The sequence below is a fragment of the Gallus gallus genome, chromosome 1 (assembly GCF_016699485.2).
Source record: "Gallus gallus isolate bGalGal1 chromosome 1, bGalGal1.mat.broiler.GRCg7b, whole genome shotgun sequence".
Taxonomy (NCBI): domain Eukaryota; kingdom Metazoa; phylum Chordata; class Aves; order Galliformes; family Phasianidae; genus Gallus; species Gallus gallus.
In genome coordinates, this window is record NC_052532.1 from 147,641,452 (window position 1) to 147,663,046 (window position 21,595).

At 34.7% G+C, this 21,595-nt stretch overlaps 1 protein-coding gene across 21 annotated transcripts in view; it reads right to left on the reverse strand.

Moving 5' to 3' along the window:
* GPC5 (glypican 5) overlaps positions 1 to 21,595 on the reverse strand; it is a 676,292-nt gene that overhangs the window by 297,583 nt on the left and 357,114 nt on the right. For 16 of the 21 annotated variants that reach the window (XM_040653879.2, XM_040653810.2, XM_040653835.2 and 13 more), the window contains one exon: positions 16,241 to 16,403. The exons of 3 other annotated variants lie outside the window; for them this stretch is intronic. In XM_040653879.2, the coding sequence (XP_040509813.1) occupies positions 16,241 to 16,403 (163 nt within the window). Of the gene's footprint in view, positions 1 to 8,771; positions 8,872 to 11,703; positions 11,759 to 16,240; positions 16,404 to 21,595 lie in introns of those variants that run through there. 2 more of the 21 variants (XM_046898909.1, XM_025146759.3) reach the window with 1 other exon arrangement.

Here is a 21,595-nt window from a genome sequence, read left to right on the forward strand (position 1 = left end):
AGTTGTTAACAATCTTGTTGCAAAGAATAGCTTACTCCAGCCAAAACCAGAGGCAATAGAACAGAGGAAATGCTAATATAAAAATATGGCACTGAACTAAGCCCACATGCCAGAGGTCTCGGGTTCCCGATAAGCTCTTCACATTCCTCAGAGAAGCAATACCTCTAGTAATAATCTACCATAGGGCACTTATAAAAGTGTAAGTTGCATCTGAAGTTTCTATCCACAAAACACTCTATTATACTAACACACAGTCCAGTTGCTGGTTACAGAGAAACAGGTAAAGAAATTTGACTGGAGTTGTAAATATTCTATTAATACTGTTCTGTTAATATTCTTTGTCTCCTGCTCTGATAAAGTGAAATTACTCTCTGAGAATTTTGTTAGACAGACATTTCAATAGGAAAGACAGGCCTAAGTATTTATAGAAAAACAAAACAAAACAAACAAACAAAAAACCCTACAGTGCTACTTTGCTAAACTCCTGGTGAATATGATTTTTCTAGATGCTAGAAGTTCGTCATATCACTGTAACTGAAGAAAAGGAATTTCACTATAGAAAGGTTTCCATTAAGCAAAAAGTAAGTTAAAAAAATTACATGAAAGTAGACTAAGCACTATGGAAGAAAAGAAAAAAAAAACAATTTAAAAGATTATTTCCTTCATAGATCAATTAATTCACATTATTCAAGGAAAGCGTGTTTCTTTTTACTGTCTCCACTGGGCATGCTAACTTTTAAGCATGAGACAGCTGTTTCCTTTGAGGAACTGCTTTTAGAAAGTAAATAGTCTGAAGGTAATTGACAGGTCAAGCACATAAAAGCCCCTCAGAGGTTGAAAATATATTTATACATTTGTAATATTAATGACTAGTTTATCCTTGCAAAAAAAACAAAGACTATGCTTCCTGTTTAACTTGAAATTTCTTTTTCAATAAATTATGTGCACATTTTGAGTGCTTAGTATGGACTGGCATTGACCAGGATAAGAAATAGAACAGATTTATTAGTTTCCTGAACAAGCTGTACTTACCAGAAGAGGCAGAATGAATAAAAATATAACTGTACAACTAGTTATGAAAAATTACACTAAAAGTAGGAAGAAAATGGCATGCATTAAAGACTATATTACACAGAACAGTCTCAAGATATTCACAGTTTTATATCTGTTTACTTATGCTCTTAGAATTTTTCTCATGAATGTACTAGAGACTCAGCTATCCAGCATTGCTATTAAAGTTTATATAAACAGTGAGTTCTGAAAGGACTTCATAAGTGTTAATAATGAGAACTTTTGCAAGCATGCCCACAATCATAATTTAGTCAAATAAATACAAACTGTTGCTTTTCAAAAAAAAAAAAAAAAAGATTGAAATTTCACATGCAATTTTACTTTACATACCCATTACTTTTGTTTATCAGTTAATCTGCACACTCAGAATCTTAAATATTTATTACTTTCCTCTGGTTTATCTGAAATGAATTTCTAGTGTTTTCTATTATTTTGCTATATAACACATGTTAATTTATAGAAAAATAAATTTTAGAAAGCAGTTGGACAATATTCCTGAAAAGTGATTATCTTTGAGGATATGGTCTGTAATTATCTTTGAGGATATGGTCTGTAAGAGTTTCCCTTAAGAAACCCAAAAACTTGGGCTTTTAAGAATCAAGAGAAGTTTGGTTAAAGTGACTGAGTTATTTTTTGAAAATGAAATCCATTCTTGAATCCACTAAAGTAAAATACAGACAGTTTCAGGGACATGATTTAGCAGAGGTTAGGGTAGTATGGTTAGGTCATGGTTGGACTGGTTTTCCAAACACAATTGGTTTTCCAAACACAGTTGTTGTCACAGACAAAAAGACCCTAAATTTCCAATAGATGGGCTATTTGTTTCATCATCTTTGCAAAAATGTAAAGAGATTTTGTGCATTAAAAAAAAAAAAAGAAAAAGAAAAAAAGCTGTTGGTACATTTAAGACACAATTTTGCCCTTTGAATATAAATGTTATTTAATAGTACAACTGTATTTTATGGCCTTAGCTTCAGTGTGTGCTTAATATTCACGGAAAAAAATACAAAGATGAGAAAAAAAATACAAAGATGAGATGCTATGAATGGTTAACACAAAAGACATTTACGATGATTGTAAGCAGAACAAAAAGTCTCCATGAATAACAGCTATATAACATTTTTATGGTGAGTCTAGCAAGAGGGCCAAGGCTCAGTCCATGGAACTGTCATTATGTCAGGCTATTTCCTATTATTAGACCAATTTTTAAATGCATTCAAGTCATCTGACTGAAAAATATTTAGTATAAGAATATTTTATTTTATATTTATATTTTATTTATATTTGTCTCCATGCAGCATTGGCCAGCAGCAACTAAAACATTATAGTTTTATCAAGATTCTTTTTCTCCTAAAGCTAAAACAGCAAATGCTATGAAAGAAATCATACCAGACACTATGAAGGAAATCAGTTCTGTCCCAGCTGAAACCAGGGCAACAATGCACAGAGACCATCCTCGCATTCCACATAGCAACTTATGAATTCTGGTGACAAATTCTTTTACTCGCAGGCTAAAGAGATTAAAGGTATTTCTAGCCACCAAGTTACCTGGCATTCTGAACAGTCTGAATAGATGTGCTGGACATGGAAAATTATCGCTTTTGACTTACTGTAAAAAAACTCTTATTCTTTACCCCAAATCCACTGTGAGTTAATTTATGCCTACTTCTAGGCAGACGCGTAATCAGCTCTAAACTTCAGGTGATAAACCTGCTAAACCTCAAGATATGAATTCTATATGCAATAAGTGAAAAAGACATATTTTTTCCTGGTAAAACATGATATAGAATTTGCACTGCTCATTGCTTGTGATACATTTTTCCCCATTGTGTTTTAAACATTTCATAGTAGAAAGCCTTGAATAGTTAGAATGAATACTGGTTACCTATTTGATGGCATTTAATAGTGAATAGGAATGTCAAACTAGAAAACATATGTGCACACATTGTGAATATATTTGCTTTCTTTCTTACATAAACTTCACTTTATCTCTTAGAACAAACATTTCACTAATAGAGAGCTTGTTCAAAGGATATTATTGTAAAGATGCTTTCTCACTGTATTTCTTTACAGATGATCAAATTGATATTTTTTACTATTTAGTGGGACTCCATCATAACTTCACTCCCCCTCCCCCTTCTCCACTGTCACCAGCAGGTTGCATTGCTGCCAAGATATAACTGTTCAAATTGTTCCTAAAATAAAATAAAATAAAATCTGAAGGTATCTTTTTAGCTAGATCTTCTGGGGAAGTACTTTTTTAGCTGGCCTCTTTCTTTGTCGCCTGGGGAAAATCCTAGTTTCTGAAGCTACTGATGGACTGCACACTACCTGCTTTTTATTTTAAAGAAAAGGATAAAAAAAAAATGAACTATGACACTGCAGTAGATAGATGATGTTAAACCTCTCTGCGATTAACTGGATGAAGAAGAAAATGAAATAGTAACCACCTATGGAGAATTCCTTTTTTTTTTTTTTTTTTTTTTTTCTGTTATGCAATTTATTACATAGAAGGGAAATCCTTTCTAGAAAAGCCCATTGGAGAGAAAGCATGGGCTCTCTGACATTTGCAACAGCGTTGTTCACAATATGGCAAATACTAGTGTTTAAAGCAAATGAAAAAAATGTGAAAAAATAATTGTTTCCTTTAATTTCTGATCTCCAGATGCTTTTTTTCATTCACAGATTGTTTTCTTGTCAAAACCTAAAAATATTGCAAAATCTCATTCTCCAACAAAATTAAGAGCCTTTACTTTTAGTGTACTCTCAATAATACCTGACCAAGAGCAATCAATCAGGTGCTGCACCTGTTAAAATGTACTCTTCTCCCCTGCCATCAGTCTTTCCTGTTTGTCAGTGAATGCTATAGTGGCATCTTCTGGTATACAGAAGCACAAATAGACATCTTGCTGTGAAATAATTTTTCCATTAAAACCATACACAAAGAAATAAGCTTAAAGAAATGAAATTAAAAAAAAAAAAAAACTGCAGTTCTTCAATTATTATTTTTACACCAATAATGAATGAAGTAATGGAGTAATAATGAATGAAGAGAAATTAAAATCCAGTGATTTGGTAGTTATATAGGCATGAAAGTATATGTGTAAATAAACTGCTTCTAGAGCTATTAGTATTCTACATAATGACTTACTATTGTATCATTTGACATAAGATGAGAAATGGTAGTGATCAGAAAAAAACAAGAGAGAGAAGAAACGAGGGAAAAAGGCAACAGATAGGACTATCTCCCCCCAAACTGATTATTCTTTATTAATAAATTTCTCTAAAATTTTCTTTTATATGTTATGACTTACATTTTCTAGAAATTGCTGGACTGTAAAATAAATTAATGTTTAAGAATTGGAAAGGAAATGGGAATTGGTAAGAACTAGATATTCCAATTGATGTTTTACAAGAACAGTACTTTATAGCTTCATAAAATGTTACTGAGTTCAGAGGTTTGATCACAATGCCTTTATTTGTATATATTTTCCTTTGATATGGCTTATACTGTGACACTGTACATCATAGATCTTGCTCAGTATATTCCAGTAACAGGTGAATCCTGAGAAGCCAACGCACCAACATCCTTAGTGACAAGAGCTTTGAAATAAAATCACTGACAGCTCAGTTCTGGGTCATTGCTTCTCAGTACATGTTATTAGATGTCACCAAGCATTCCCAGCTTCTTTTGAATTGTTCCCTTCTCTGAGGAAGTTGTTAAAACAGATATCAATTATGGGACCATTTTTAACAATGAGAAACTACTGGGAACCACTGGTGAGTGTCTCAGAAGAACTAGTCCTGATTTAATCAAAAGTAATTTGCATAGAAAAGGAGACTATCTAGAAGCAAACTGTTCTCTCCAATGAAAAATAATAGTTAAAAATTGGATCCAATTAAATATTTATTAAAATAAGAACTCATTCACCAATGCATTTACTGTACACTATTGTCCCTGTGAAAAAAACCGAATAGGTTTTGCCATCCAACCCACCAAAAAATCAAAATTTTGCTTTTTATGCACTGTGAATGTTTGCATTCAACTCCACGTGGCTATCCAGAGTGCTGGCTCATAACTGCACCTGGATTAAGCAGGTTACGAATGCAGTTTTGAACTGAGTACTTCTTCAACCAGTTTGGTCCCAGTTCAATAAGTAATTTGTCCTTGATAATAATAGAAGAGCCTAAAGCAGTATCTGACACACCAGCAACTGGTGCTACTGTGTTGGGTTGATGTAGCAAGGGTTGGCTACAGGGGGCTGCAGGGTTCTTCTGTGAGATAAGGTCCAGCCTACCCTGTCTGGAACACAGATGGTCCCAGTTAGCTCTAGTGTCTTCACCACAATGCACATCTGTTATGATCAGATTACAGTCCGTCATTTCCCACCCTCCACACACCACTCAGGGAGAATGGGGAGAAGAATCAGGAATTAAGGACTGAAGTTTGTCTGAGTGTCCTGTGCATCTAAGCCTTAGAAGTACAACATAAAAACTAGAAAACTATTAATGTTTCTTTCTGTATTCATTGAAATATATGAGCATGCATGTTTAATCATTGAATGTAAATTCCATGATGTGCCCTATTAACTAGACAACATTTAACAAACAATAAATGTTTTAATAAATCTTGAGTACTTCTGTAAATCACAATGTACGATCAATATTTCTGTCTATAACTAGCTTTCACTGAACAATTTGATTGGGAAACCTTCACCCTAATTAATAGTTCTTCCATTTTTTGTAATGACTGAATTTGTCTATGTAAGTTATCCATACAATATGTACAAAGTGATTATTCTGCAATTATTTAGCTCATGGATAGTTTTTTTGCTTTAAAAACAGCTGTCGTGTACGGATTTTACTTCCTGGTATTTCAAAAATAGTAATTTTTAACAGCCAGCTGTCTCCTCTTTGTCTAAAGACTAACATAATTTCCAAATGCCACTGTTGCAATGAGTAAAACACTTTTAAGGATATTAAGCTTTCTGTGTCACTGCCACCTGTGTGTCATATACTGTGTTTCTCACATCCAGAAGCTGCTCACAAAAACAACCCTTTTCTTGGAACTGGAGTCTTACATAAATTTCTATTCAAGCCTATAAACTTACTGAAGAGTTGTAGAAAAATGATGGAACAGACACAATAAAGTTATTGAACAAGGAAATTTCTGCCTATTCCTCACCCATCCTTCTCTATTCATACTTGCTCCCATTCAGATATCTCAATCAGATTTGTTCATCAAAAAACTCCTTTCTTCACTTCCAGTTTCTTAGGATGAAAATCCTCCAGTTTCATCTCTATCACTTTTTTTTTTTTTTTTTTTTTTTTTTTAGGTTAATATTTTGATCCTTCAGGTTGGCCCTGAATTATCATAGAATTACAGAATCGTAGAATAGCTTGGGTTGAAAGGAACCTTAAAGGGCATTCAGTTCCAACCCTGGGCAGGGTCACCAGCCACTGAATCAGGCACTAGTCCATGTTGCTGATCGAACCTAACCCTGAACACCTCCAGGGATGGAGTATCCACAACTTCTCTGGACAACTCATTCCAGTGCCTCACCACTCTCTGAGTGAAAAATTTTCCCCTAACATCTAATCTAAAATCTCTTTTAGCTAAAAGCAGTTACCCTTTCTCCCATCATTATCACACCATGCAAAAGGTCAGTCTCCTTTCTGATTAGAAGTTCCTTTAAGTATTGGAATACCACAAGATCTCCTCAGAGCCTTTTCTTCTCCTGGCTGAGCAAGCCCATCTCCTTCTGCCTGTCTTCCTATGAGAGGTGTTGCAGCTCTCTGACAATCTTCATGGCCTCTGGACCCACTCCAACAACACTACATATTTCTCATGCTGAGGGCCACAGACCTGAACACAGTACTCCAGATGGGGAAGAATAAATTGAAACAATCACCTCCTCCCTGCTGGCCACCCATCTTTTGGTGCAACCCAGGATAACGTTGGTCTTCTGGGCTGCAAGCTCACATTGCTACTTTATGCCAGGCTTCTCATCCATCAGGGTTCACAAGGCCTTCTCTGCAGGGCTGCTCTCAAGGATTTCTTCTCCCAGTCTGTTCACTTATCTCACTTGTCCTTGTTGAACCTCATTATGTTTGTGTGTGCCTACTTTTCAAGCCTGCCCAGGTCTGTCTGAATCTCTTCCTTCTGTTGTGTCACCTGTATCACAGAGCTTGGTGTCATCAGCAAACTTGCAGAGGGTATACTAATTCCCCAGTCTATGCCATTGAGAGGCACAGAGGTGAGGCTTACACCCCTGTAGTTTGGTCTTCCTTTCTCCCTTTCTTAAAAATGGGAGTGATGTTCCCCTTTTTCTAGTTACTAGGGACTTTGCCTGACAGCCAATTATAATGGCACTGACTGACTCGTGTCCATAATGCTTAGGGCTTTATTGAAAATAAAATAAAACCAAGGGCTTTGTGCCCTTCCCTGAAGCCTGACACAAAATTACATGTGGTCTGTCCGTGATCACAGCATTCATAAGTTCAAATCATATGTCTAAATGAGAAATGTACCAGCTACTCAGGGAGCCCTTACTTTAAGACTGTGCAATAAAAGCAGTCACCTAGGGATGATTGTATACAATATATATTCGAGAAAGGAAGCCGAATGGGAGGAAAGATACATGTTTCAGAGACTAATGGATTTGACTTAAAAAATACTAGTGACTATATGATGCCACAAAGGATGCCTTGAATGAAGACTTTGTCTATTGAGCTGCGACATAAACCTTCTGAGCCTCTAGATGGGTAAATCACAATGAAGCAGGATATTTTTCCTTCTTTAATCACCTCCACTGGCCCTAAGCTGAATTTGATCATAGGATTCCAAGTAAGAAAAGCAGCTTATGTTTAACATATGATCTTATTACTACTGGCCAACATTTGGCACAGTGTTCTATTTAACCAACCTCTGAAAACACAAGAAGTAGAACTTATATTCAGATTCAGTTACCAAAATGTGGTCATCCACAATACAGGTTTTCATGTGAGCTAACTGTTGTTGCTGAAGGCACAATTAATTCAGTTAAAATAAACCAGTCAGCTATTCAGCACATACTGAAACAGGCTCCTGAAATGATCGGCAAAATTTAGAGTATTTCTAGGCTACAGTTAGGTGTCTGATCTAGATGGGAATCCTTCCAGGAGGATCAGGGAACAGAATACACTCTCTCCCTGCATTTTTTACCCAGAACATACAAAAGAGCATTCATGCCTACCTGCAGTCTGATTCTAGCAAATAGGCAACAAATCTGTAGGCCCAGTTTGAATTACACAGACTGCTAACCACTTCCCTTTAGAAGAACGGGAGACAGAGGAATCTTAGTTGCTGCCCTGCAGATACATTTCTTGAGAGAATGTAGGTTATGAGTATTTTAGAGTAGACTCATGCTTCTTAGGGAAGCCTGCAAATTTTTTGCTTGATAATAACAGTCTTTTTGCAAATTTGGAGAACTAGGTCATGCTTATTCCTATCTCTCCTATATATTATTTCTAGGAAAAATAAACAAACAACAGCAAAAACAAAACCAAGAAATTCTCTCTTGTGTAAAAAATGATGATTCAAGGCACTGTATTTGCAATTATTAGAAGTTGAAGGCACAAATATAAAATTAATTTTGTGCACAGGTTACAAAGAAAACTCTCAAAAGATAATGTCTGATTTTTTATTTATTTTTTAAAATATATTAAAGATGAGAGACACCCATGCGAGGCAGAGGAGTTACCTTTCATTAAAAGTTACCTTTTGGTATACAGAAATGTGACATTTATCATAGTTACAACCTGTTAAAAAAAAAAAAAAAAAAAAAACATTAAAAGATAAAGTCTGATGTAAATCAGTTTTGAGAAAGAAGATTTTTATAAGCATATAAAAAATGTTTTAGCCTTCTTTTTTTTAATTCAGTTAAACCATTCCTTTTTTTTTTTTTTTCTCTATTTAAAATCTAGAATGAGAAACAGGTAAAACAGACACCAAGATTCTTTGCTAACCAAATATACCATGGGATTCCCATACAGTCTTAAATCCTTTTGCACCTATACCCATTATTGGCATCACAGATGACGGATACCAAATGAGTCTTATCAGACAGTATGAATGCCATTTTATAGATATTATAGTCTGCGCTTACAAGTAGCACTTTTGTTTTATGTGATGTTAAAACCAGAATGCACTCTGAAAAATATTTGACCCTTATCTAAAATAAGCAAAATGAAATAAAAACCAAAGCAAAGGCAAAGCTATCTGTATTATGGAAGGACTTGCCTAAATAGCTTTAGACTCTTGTACTTGAGCTATTGACACTTAATTCCTTGCACAACCTCTTGAGAGAAACAAGGACTATAGGTCACAATTCTCAACCTAAGAGTCTTTTCATATTTAATTAGTTGTATAGCCTCACATTTACTTATTTCCAGTGACACATTCATTTATTTCCAGTGACAATAAAATGAGCCTGTGTTTATAAGTTTAGGCTTCAATGTTTACATTATAAATTGCTAACACACTAAGAATAACACTATTTCTATATCTGTTATTATTAAAGTAAGATTAAATTCTAAGGAAAACAAATAAATGAGCAGTAGTGAATAGCAATCATCCAACACTCATATTTTGATTTTGAGTGGTAAAATTATACAGTTTTTATTGTAACATTGAAGTAGCAAACTGTGCAGATGAGAGAAATGTAACTGAAATATTATGATCCTTTCAAACATCACAGAGTCTAGTTATTAATTTTCTGTCAATCAAATTAATAAAAAGAGTGAATTTCTACCAAACAAAAAAATCTTTTTTTTTCTTGAAACATTTTCTTTGAGTTTCTATGTCAGTAGAGTAGAAATACAACAATAGAGTAAAAGAGACATAAAGGCCATCACAAAAAAAAAAAAACGAGAAATCTAATGCAAATTGTGGGACACTGGTCTGCTGTTTTTTATTTTGTTTTGTTTTGTTTTGTTGTTTTTTCTAATTTATTTTGTGCATTTTCATTTGTTTGTAGAGAACAGGCAAAACTTACACAGCCCCTCCAATCATGAATAAGAGGTTAAAAATGAGTCTCCTTGTGACAGTCTTAAGAGCTAACATTCAAAATTGTGAATGCAAGAAAGATTTCTTTGAGGTAATAAAATGACACCTAAGATGGAATAAATAAGTTTGACTCTTCCGAAGTTCTGTTTTTGAAAAAACACTTTTGGATACATAACTAAAACAAAATATCATAGCCTTTTGAGCATTAGGCATCATCACTTAGAAAAAGGGGTTCTTTTAAACACAATTGCTTGGAAGGAACACACTTTTGTGTGAATTTTCTTGCTTATTTTTATTTTATATAAAGGAAAACAATAGAAATTCTCTTGTTCTTAATTTGTGGAAGAACCTGATAGAACAGCAAAACTGTTCTGAATACACTGATCACAACAGTTATAAAAATTCTTCTTTTCAGATCCCTAGCACATTATTATAAAATGTGTTTCAAACTACATATTACACATAATAACAAATACCAATTCATTGAAAAATAATAGGAATTTTTTAACTCCTTCTAAATGAATCATGCTTTATCAGGAAAATTCAAGCCGCTATGAAGTCACTGAAATGATGCTTACTGGCTTCAGAAAGAACTTGATCCTAACTCATTTAAAATCTAAAATGATTTAGTCATAATACCATAGTATTATGCAATTGGTCAATTTTTGCATAAACAAGCAGTGCATTTTGATCTCTTTTTGCATATCACTGACAGATATACAAAAACAAATAGTACATAATTTAATCCAGAGATTAGTAATTGTTAACATTTTGTAGGATGAAAAAATACATCATGATGCACGTTTCTTTGAGTTGGAAAAAAATATTTTCCTTTGATGAAATTTTCAAAGCTCTCATCTGTTATTGGAAAGAAATAAAAAGCTTTTTAAAGCTTTTCATGAAAACAAAGACATAAATTCCCATCAGACTCTAGTGAAATGATTATTCTCTTTTTTTCCCATGTACTAAATGAATAACTCCAGCTACAGCACTAAAAGCTTAGCCTGATTATTAACTACACCATATCTTCCCTCATCTATCCAAACAATTAAAGAATCATTGGACCACAAAGAAAGACTTACAGGTAAAGATGAGAGGCAACACACTTGGGCACAGGTTGCTGCTTTTCAAAAACTAACCTTCCTCTGTTTCCTACTGGCTCATTTGAAGGGATTGGATTAGTAAATTAAACTACTGTGAATATATAACATACAAATACATCAATTAAGTCCACATAGTTTAATATTAACTGGGATGCTCTAGTTATCCCACCCTTCCTTCCCACAGGAAAACTGTTATAATTTTGAGCTCCTCTCTCATCTTTTTGGGAACTGGAAATCTTTTGAAGAAAAAGATTTGTTGTAGTAAGTGCATTCCTGCGGAAGATCTATATTTCAGCAAATCAGTATTCTCTTTCAGCAAGAATATACATATTGTCAACACATAGAAAGTTCAAAGTTTTTGGGTTTTTTTTTGTATGCATGATAAAGTGCTTGCACAGAAATACATAAAAATATGAATTATATGAAGCAGAAACAAAGCACAGTGATACTCAAGTTCAAATGATTTCAACAATAAAAACTCACTTGGGGAATCCTATGCACAGACCTCCAACAGTCCTTCATGTTTGCACAAGTAAAACTGCTGATTGTAAGATGACACAATGTAGTGAGAGAGGGAAGAAAAAAAAGTAATTTCATTTAAAATAATGTCAGAAAACTGAAATTAATTAGAAGGTAACTTCTATGTGTCTTATTTTACTAAAACATGATCTCTATATTTATATTATCCATTGGGAAAATCAGATGATAACATTTCCTGCTTCCAATCTACTCTCTGCTGGTGCAGCCTCACCTGAAGTACTGTGTGTAATTTTGGGAAACACAGTATAAGAAATACAAAGAACTATTAAATCATCCAAAAGAGGGTAGCAAAGATATGAAAGATTTTGGAAGACAAGATGTATGAAGAGAGGCTGAGGTCCCTTGGCTTGTTCAGCCCAAAGTGGAGTAGGCTGAGCAGAGGCCTCAGCAAGTTATATACTGAATGAAGTAATACACTGTTTGATTGTTTCACCTAAATTTAGGCCAAGAAGCAACTACAAAGGATCAGAAAGGTAATTACAGTACAGTCCCTGCTCAGAACAGACTTGACCATGACTAATAGGCCAAGTCTCCCACTGTGGACTATAAAATTTATTCTGAATGGTAGTCCATTTACATGAGCATTTCCTGTGAGAATTCATGTTTTTGCCTGGAATTAGAGCAGAATTTACAGCAAATATTATAGTGGGGCAATGCACCCTGCTGCATTTCAGAATTGAGTTGATTTGTCTGTAACCTCCCTCATTTTTCTGCTCCTCCTTCACCTTGTCTTTTTTATGTTGTCTCAAAGACAACTCACCAACTTTTGACAGAATATTTAGTCAGGGAATACACAAAGTCAATTTCAGGACAATTTCATAAGGATAAAACATATCTCAGTTCAATTCAGTTAAAACAAGAACCATGATTACATATCAGTTATTCTAGCTAAACAAGAAATGGTTAATTCCACAAAACAGAATATGATATCTGAATATAAACACAAGTGTGAAAATTTATGGTAACTTTTAGATGAAGTTTGGAGGCCACAGAAATAACTTCTATTTTTCTACTATTTTTAAATAGAATTGAGACGTTCTCAACAGAGCAAACGTATAAACAGTGAAGTGATGTAGTCCTTCCAAAGAAATATGAAAAGGATAACTTCACACTAAAAATAGGGGATTAGGAGTACTGTTGTGTAAAAACAAAATAAAACCTGAAACCTTACTGAGACATAAGAGATCTTTTCCTTTACAGAGGCAATATCAAATGCATATTAGAATTTAAAACAATGTAACAAATGGTAAACATCATAACGGAGATTTTATTGCTTTCACTATCTGATGGGTAGCACTAGTCATAAATTTTTGAGCCCTAAGCCAATCAAAGATGGCAGAAATCTACTGAGAAGTCCTTCATTACACCACTTCCATAATAAATTTGATCACAATACTGCCCTACTTTTAGAGCTGAGGTTGGTGTAAATGAGTAGAAATAGCAAAACAGACTGACCAGAGAATACAGAAGCAGTTATGTTACTTGACATCATTTTGAATCTTTCAGTTTTATAAACTGTCATTCTCCAACAGTCACATCATTAAAACAACTAATGCTGATCACAATATTTACTTTATTTTATTTGCATACATATATTCTTAAATATGCAATCAAATGAGTCAAAATATAGATTATTTGATTATGTTTTAATATTGAAGTTAAAATATGCATTGGATATTTAATCCAGAGTTTTCATTTCATGTTTAACACTCTGTAGGGTTGTACACCATTTCTACTCGGGATGTAAATCCTCATTCTTTGTATTCAAACTATATAGTGAGTCTATCTCAACCTAGTTCAGTGATGATTTATTTAAATCCTTCCTACCTAATGACCGACAATTTATTTATAATAAACATAGATCAAGATAAATGCAGTCATTTTGTTACGTTTACCTTTGCGGCCTAAAATAGTCTTTTCTCTTCTTGTGTCTCAGTCAAGCATTTTGAATGAACACTACCTCAATGAAATAATGTATTACAGTGTAGCTAAGATTTGTACTCTGTCTAGTTGGTTTGTTCAATGAACAGTAACTGTTCAGCTCCCATACTTTTTGGACAGAAAAGGCTGATGAAGCAATGGAGAGAAAACAGCTGTACAAATTAGAGATACTATGATCATTGCTGCTATTGCACTTTCTTCCAGTTCTACCTGTTCTCATGATTTGTTATTACTAAATTGATATTACTGTTCTTTTTCTAATTTTGGAAGGCTTGTGAACTACTGTGGCAAGATTTGTGAGCAGTGAAAAGCAAGACGGAAAATTCTCTATAGAATTTGCAAATTGTAGTTAATGAAGTTTGCTCTCCTTGAACAAGAAGCTAAGTAAAGTTTCTCATGTATGGTAGGTCTAAGCTTTGGAGATGGGGACAAATGAAGCTTATCACAGAGGATTATTTTAAAATAGAGAAGGAAAGGCAAGGCAAGAAAACAACCATATCAAAGTGAGTGAAAGAACAGAAAGACAAGACAGGATGTCTGGGACTGGAGAATGAAGAATAAAACCAGATAGAAGATACTGACTGGATTATGTGAATCATCATACTCTCTTTTCATATGGAGGTCACAACATAAAGCCTTTTCTGATTTTTTCCATACTATTAATCTTAGTAAGAAAATAATAATCCATAGATTAACTAATCATAAAATCAAATATTTTGGAGGGTTTTTTTCTTCTGACAGAGAAAATATCTGGTAAGCTAAAAATCAAATACAGGAAGAGTCAAGATTTGCTTGTAAAAAGACCCTCCAGGTAATTTTAAATATATGAGCCTTGAACTAGGACATATAGTAAAGAAATAGCTACACTGAATGTTAAAATGAGAAAAGAAGAAGAAAGACAAAGCTGTGGCACAGCACTTTTCAGAAAATTTGTTGCCTTGCTATAAGTCATATGAGAATTTTGATAAAACGCAGAGAGTATCTCAGCAGAGTGACAGTAGGATTAGCTCTTCCTCTCTTCCTTGCACAGCTATGTGAAAACAGATACACAGATAAGCATTTTTTCTTGCCATTACGTCTTGAGTACTGCTTTTTTTTCCCTGTTTTTCTATTTTTTTCCTTTTTTTTTTTTTTTTTCCTTTTTTGGGGGGTGGTAGGGGTCAAGAGGGGGGGAGGGTGGGGAGAGGTAATTCATTATTCATCACAGTTCATTAAATTGTCCTGTAGGGACTTCTTGGTTAGAGTAGAATAAAAATGACAAAGTGTCAAGACTTTATGCTAATGTTTATTTTATATATTTAAAGTACACTATCCTTTCTAGTACCATTCCTCCAAAAGACCGCAGCTATTTTAAAGCAACTTAAAAAGGGCAAAGCAGTCAGAAAAATTGTAGGGCTCTGAAATACTGAATGTAATAGAATAATTGATTATTCAATATGAAAACTAGAATTTTTAAGAATACAACATATTTTAAGCACTGCTATAATGCTAGGGTTAGACTGATAAACCAGTGTTTCATAATGGACAGACGCACCTTGTAATTTGAAAAATTAACAAAGATCTGCCATGCACCAGAAAAAAAAACAAAATAATATCTGCAGCTCATGAAGGTTCTTATTTGAACAAATCCAATATCTTCATCTTGTTCACAATGTAAATGTGTCTTTTTTTTTTTTTTTTCTCTGTATATCAGTAAATTCAGGATCCAGTATAAACTTCTGCACCAGAAATTCAGTTTCATTGGTCTTCCATTACTAATGTGATCAAACACAAACCACATCTAAATATAGTAGTCAGACATTTCTGGCAATTAAAAAAAAAAAAAAAAAACAGAACAAACCAACATTGTGATGGACAAAAACCGTCAGAACTAACAAACCATCACTGAGGATAAAAATACTCAAGTCAACCTGTTGGCTACATCAGACATTCAGTTGTACTTCACAAAGAACAAAGAATGCAGTAAGCAACACAGACAGCCAGGAGTTCAAGATCTGACATAGCTTGGACTTAGTACCAGTCATATGAAACTAAGAAAATTCCACCAGTTCAAATAGTGATGATATTTATCATTTAATGTTTTCATTCTTATTCCTAATGTGAAATTATAAACACTGAAAAGTTTGACTCAAGTAGTTCTCTATGAAATACATCTACCACAACAAAATCTTAACTTCTAGCACAGTTCCATTACATTAGTTCCATTAATTATTAGAAACAACTTCTATGTTGCTAGACTGCCAAGTATTACCTCTCATGTTAAATCAGTAGGTCAGAGGTGAATATTATTATAAGACCTATTAATTGACTGAAATAATGTTATGAGATCTATGCACTAACATATGCTGTGATGGAACTGATACTTATCTTCATACCATATTCATAGAAGTCTTGTAAGTACAGTCCTATTCCAGTATACCTTGGAAACATTATGTAGACAACTTCTCCACATCTTTTCCAAGATAATTCAGTGTTTCTTAGTGGAACATATGATATTTCACTCTTTGAATGTATGAAGGAAATGGAATCATGGACTTACAGTCTGTAATTTTCAGTACTCTTCTTACTTCTCCACTTCCTGATCCTCTGCAACCATCTTCATCATCACAATCTCCACTCATTTGTTCATCCACACTTCCACCACTGCCTGTTTGCCGTAGATCCCAGTTATCATATTTAGGGAATGATTTGCCACGCAACAGCTGAAGACAAGACATGGCATGCAAGTTAGCAGTACAGATGAAGAACTTCAGAGAACATCCAAAATTTCATCTATCTCTCTCTAATATTGCTTTGATTTTAAAAGAAAAATTCAGGATCCATAGAAAGAGAATTCTGATTTTTTCCTCTCTGGTTTACAGTTAGCTTTAAAAGATGTCCATTCTTCATTTTTTATTTAAAACATATATAACGTTTCTGTATGTACTTCTTCTATACTGCTAAATAAGAGATTGGTCATTAAACCCTAGCCCAGAGACCAATTCTCTTGTCCCTCACACTTTCAGACTGGAATCATTTCAAGGAGAGTGACAGCATCCATGCTACATAGCAACTGGCCCTGCATCTATTCCAGACCCATGTGGTCTCCCACATGGTCTTAAGATACAATTATTATCTTGTGTGAATTTTTCAGTTCAAAATATCTGGACTAATACAAGATCTGTGCTTCATATATTGGCATAAATCTGTTGCATACAAAACATTGTATGTATTCATTGTGTTACATGGGAATCTGGTATAAACTGGATGAATCTGGTATAAACTGAATGAAATAGATGTGCTGGGACAATATCGAATATTTGACCAGGGAACAGCAGACCAAGCCAGTACCGCTGGGAAACATTATTTTCCTGGAGATAACTGTTTCCAGATCACATTTAGGCATTGTTTTAGTAGAGCTAACAAGGGTAATGCAAATAAATCAAAGGGATAGCTGACACTGTGTTAGGCAGTGAAGTGTTTTGGATCTAGTAGACAAACTTGTTCTCTTGTTCCTTCTTATTTTTTAGTATAAGCATGGCCAATAGTGGCCTACAAGATAGAAGGTCAGAAGCATAGATTTCAAAGTTTGACTCACTTTTTCGTTCTGTTAAGCAGAACTGAGCAATCATTTGAATAATATTAATTCTCCATTATCAAATGTACAAATGCTGCCACAAAGATTTTTAAATATTAAGTTGTAGAACTGTCATGCATGCATACTGTCCTCCTTATTCCCCATTCAGATTCAGTTTACATTATATGTCAGATACAAATAAACATTGTCATGTTTGTATAAATCAGTTCTTGTGAGTGATCATAACTGCATCTAGTCCAAATGCAGCTAGTGCAGTCTCATGCATTGCACTTTCCTTCAGGAAGACTGATTTGCACTGGTCTAGGCTTGCTGGCTCAGATTTTTTAATGTAATCATCACATACATTTTGTCCTAAAAGTAGCGAACTACCTATTAGTAAGTCTGAAACATACTTGTTTTAGACCTTCAAATATTTTATTGTTTTATTGTTCAAGTTTTTGAAGAGCATAGTTTACTTGTGCAGAAGTAATTTCCCAGACTACCTAATCTGTTAAGTGATGTACAAAGACCAGGAAAAGTATTTTAGACATTTCTAAGACATCACACAGATAAATATCAGTAGCTCTATAAAAGTTACTTGCAACACAATATATGAACAGTGAATGCCATTGACCACTGAAACAGCACAAATAATTTATGCAACACCTCTGATTCAAAAGTTTTATTAGGTATTGTTATATGTTACCTGCAGGACATATCTAAGAGGAAATGCTACTTTATATAACTGCCTTGCTCTCTGTTCACTACATAATTCATGAAAAATTTCTGCCAAAATTGTATAGATAGGGAAACAAAACACAGTCAGTTCAATTAACTACACCAAGTATCATAGAATAACAGAATCATAGAATCCTAGAATGGCTTGGGTTGGAAGGGAACTCAAGGATCATCAAGTTCCAACCTCCCTGCCACAGGCAGGGCCACCTACCTTCAGATCTGGTACTAGACCAGATTGCTCAGGGCTCCATCCAACCTTATCTTGAACAACTCCGGAGATAGAGCATCCACAACTCTCTGAACAGTCTGTTCCATTACCTCACCACTTTCTCTGAGAACTTCCCCTTGACATCCAATCTAAACCTTCCCTCCTTGAGCTTCAAACCATTCCGCCTTGTCCTATCATTACCTATCCCTGTAAAAAGTTGATTCCCCTCCTATTTATAATATCCTTTTAAATACTGGAAGGCTGCAATGGGGTCTCTTTCCAACAGTTCCACGTCTTTCCTGTACCAGGGCCCCCAGGGCCAGCCATCTGAGATGCAAGAGCACACTGCTGGCTCATGTTCAGTTTTTCATCCACAAGGGCTCCCAGGTCCTTCTCTGCAAGGCTACTCTCAAGGAGTTCTTCTCCCAGTCTGCGTACGTATCTGGGACTACTCTGACCCAAGTACAAAACCTTGTACTTCACTATGTTGAACCTCATGAAGTTCATACAGGCCCATCTTCTGAGTTTGTCAAGGTACCTCTGGATGATTTCCTTTCCTTCTAATCCATCAACTGCACCACTCAGCTTGGTGTCATTGGCAAACTTGCCACTTGAGGGTGCACTTGAGCCCATCACTGATGTCACTGAGGAAGATGCTGAAGAGCACTGGTCCCAAGACATACCTCTGTGGGACACCACTTGGCACTGGTCTCCACCTGGACATAGTGCCATTCAACACAACTCTGTCTATTGCCTCCCAACTAATTCCTTATTCACCAAATAGTCCACCCCTCAAATCTGTCTCCCTCCAATTTGGAGATAAGGATGTGGTGAGGGACCATGTTAAAGACCTTTCTCAAGTACAAGTAAATGACATTGGTCACCTTCCCTTTGTCCAACAATGTCATCACTCCATCATAGAAGGCCATCAGATTGGTCAGGCAACCTTCCCTTTATAAAGACATGCTGGCTGTCTCAGATCACCTGCTCATCCCTCATGTGCCTTAACATGTCTTCTAGGAGGATCTGTTCCATGATCTGCCCAGGAACAGATATGAGGCTCACTGGCCTGTAGTTCCCTGGGTCCTCTTTCCTCTCTTTCTTGTAAATTGGAGTGAGGGATGTTTCCTTTTTTTCCAGGGGACTTCACCCAATAGCCACAACTGTTCTAATATGATGGAGAGCATCTCAGCAACCACATCAGCCAGCTTCTTTAGGATCATGGGATGCATGTAATCTCCACAGAACAATCTGTATGATACAGTATTCCCTATCTATGTGGCATAAGTATGATTACCAACCTCCAGAAACTCAGAGTTGTTTCCAAAACTTCCATGCTATAGTTCCATTTATATATGCTTTTTTTTTCTTTTCTTCTTTTTCAGTCTGAGAACATCCTTCTTTACATTCTGCATCTGTATCTCAAGAATGCATTGCCTTAATCATGTCATTAAATTTCACTTCTTCTCTAAATTGCATCCCATATAGTTATGTTCTCATTCCTCTTTTTTTTTTTTTTATTTTCCCCTTATTATGCATTACTCACAGTTTAAAATACTAAAATCCAGAAATTCCCACTAAACTGTTTGAAATGTAGGTTCAATATATTAAAAATGTTCCACTTTTTCAAAACTTTTCACTGTACTTAAAAAAGTAGAGACTAAAAGTGAACAAGCTATTTTTTAATTTGGGTTTTGTTATGCTCTTCTGTATTCTTAATTGTACAAGAAGAAATATTCTCTCCATATAAATTCACAAATCTCAGTGGTGGTTCCCTACCTAGCATGGCTTAATTCTAATATAAATTCTTTATTAGCTTTATACAGTTCATGTACTCCTTCAAAGCTAGTTTGGTTCAGATTAGAAATAAAGTTAAAAGCCAGTTATAATACCTTTGTTGTGTGACAAATCTACTGTCTGGGAGGAAAAGAAACACAGGTTACAAGTAGAGATTTTGTGTTGCATATACTTACTAGATCGTCCAGCTGCACAAGGAGGAAGTTTACTGGCCATATACTGCTAGGTCTATTAAGTAAAATCTAATACAATAAATGTTCTTCCTTTTGTATTGCAGGGTAAAATTATCTCTTTTCTTAAGGTGTCCAAAAGGGTTTTCTATTCTTTCAAATGTCTGTCACAACCTAACTTGTGTTTGATCATCTACCATTGTCTTTCAATTGCAATGAAAATACCAGCAACGTTATTGATGTTAGTTTGACTGATCATGGCAAGGGGAGCATCTCCAGTGTCCTGAGACTCCAGTAGACACGCTGTTACTCCAGGCCAGATTTGCTGGATCTTTTCCTTAATTTTGGTGAAAGCTTGTTGAACTAAGATTTTGACATCAAAAGCATGTCTTCTTCTGGTGACACTTATTTTCACAGAAAATTTTCATTTTCTTACCACTATTGTGGTACATATGCACAAGTGAATTATTTTGTTCTTGGGAAGATCCATCTCCAGTCTTGCCACTATATAATGGGAATTCGGGCCTCACAGTTAGATCTTTAACAGCCCTGTTGCCTAAAAGCCCCTTCGGATTTTCACTGATCATCTAGTGAAATGCTTTCTTTCACACAGACAGCAATTCTGGAAAAAATTTTAATATCATACATCAGCATTAATAAGTTTTGTGAAATTTCATCTTTTAGGAAAAAAATAACAGTTTGCTTGAGAAAAGTTACATTGTTGTAGTAAAGTACTTATGGTTTTCTGTAAATATATGACTTGGTACTGTATAACATTTCAGCAAGGGAAAGAACTGCAGCTACAAAAGCATATACAGAGGTCTCTGAAACTTCCATACAAAACTCAAGTGTAAACCTTGATTAGAAAAATTATCCCTAAGAGTGTATGCTTCTTGTATAGTCATATAGGGATTGATAATTTTTATAGATTATTTAGGATTTTCTTCAGTGATCTTTCTGGAAAGCAATATAAAGCACAAACAGAGTAGATAAACCTCCTAAAAAAAAAAAAAAAAAAAAAAAACCCACAACACAACTAAGTGACAAAAAGAAGCAACAAACTGTCTTATACGGTACCTCAGCTGGTAGTCCAGGCAATAGAATGAATTTTTAAACACATGCTATAATAAAATACAGACAGAAGTAAATTTGCAAGTCTAAATACTGTAACACATGCATTTTAGAAGATAAAATATTCTGCTCTGTAAAATAATTGTGGGTGTCCTGGATAGCCAGCAGACTATGAATTATCAAGACTAGTGTTCTAGACAAGGCTTTAACAAGATATCTTTGAAGACAGAAATAGGAATACTAGTCAGATTAGGTATGTTATATTACTCCCAAATCCAGTTCTTGTTTCCTCTGTTCAGAAAAGATGTCATGGAATTGAATTCTAGTGTGGAGCATAAAAGATAAAATGAACTA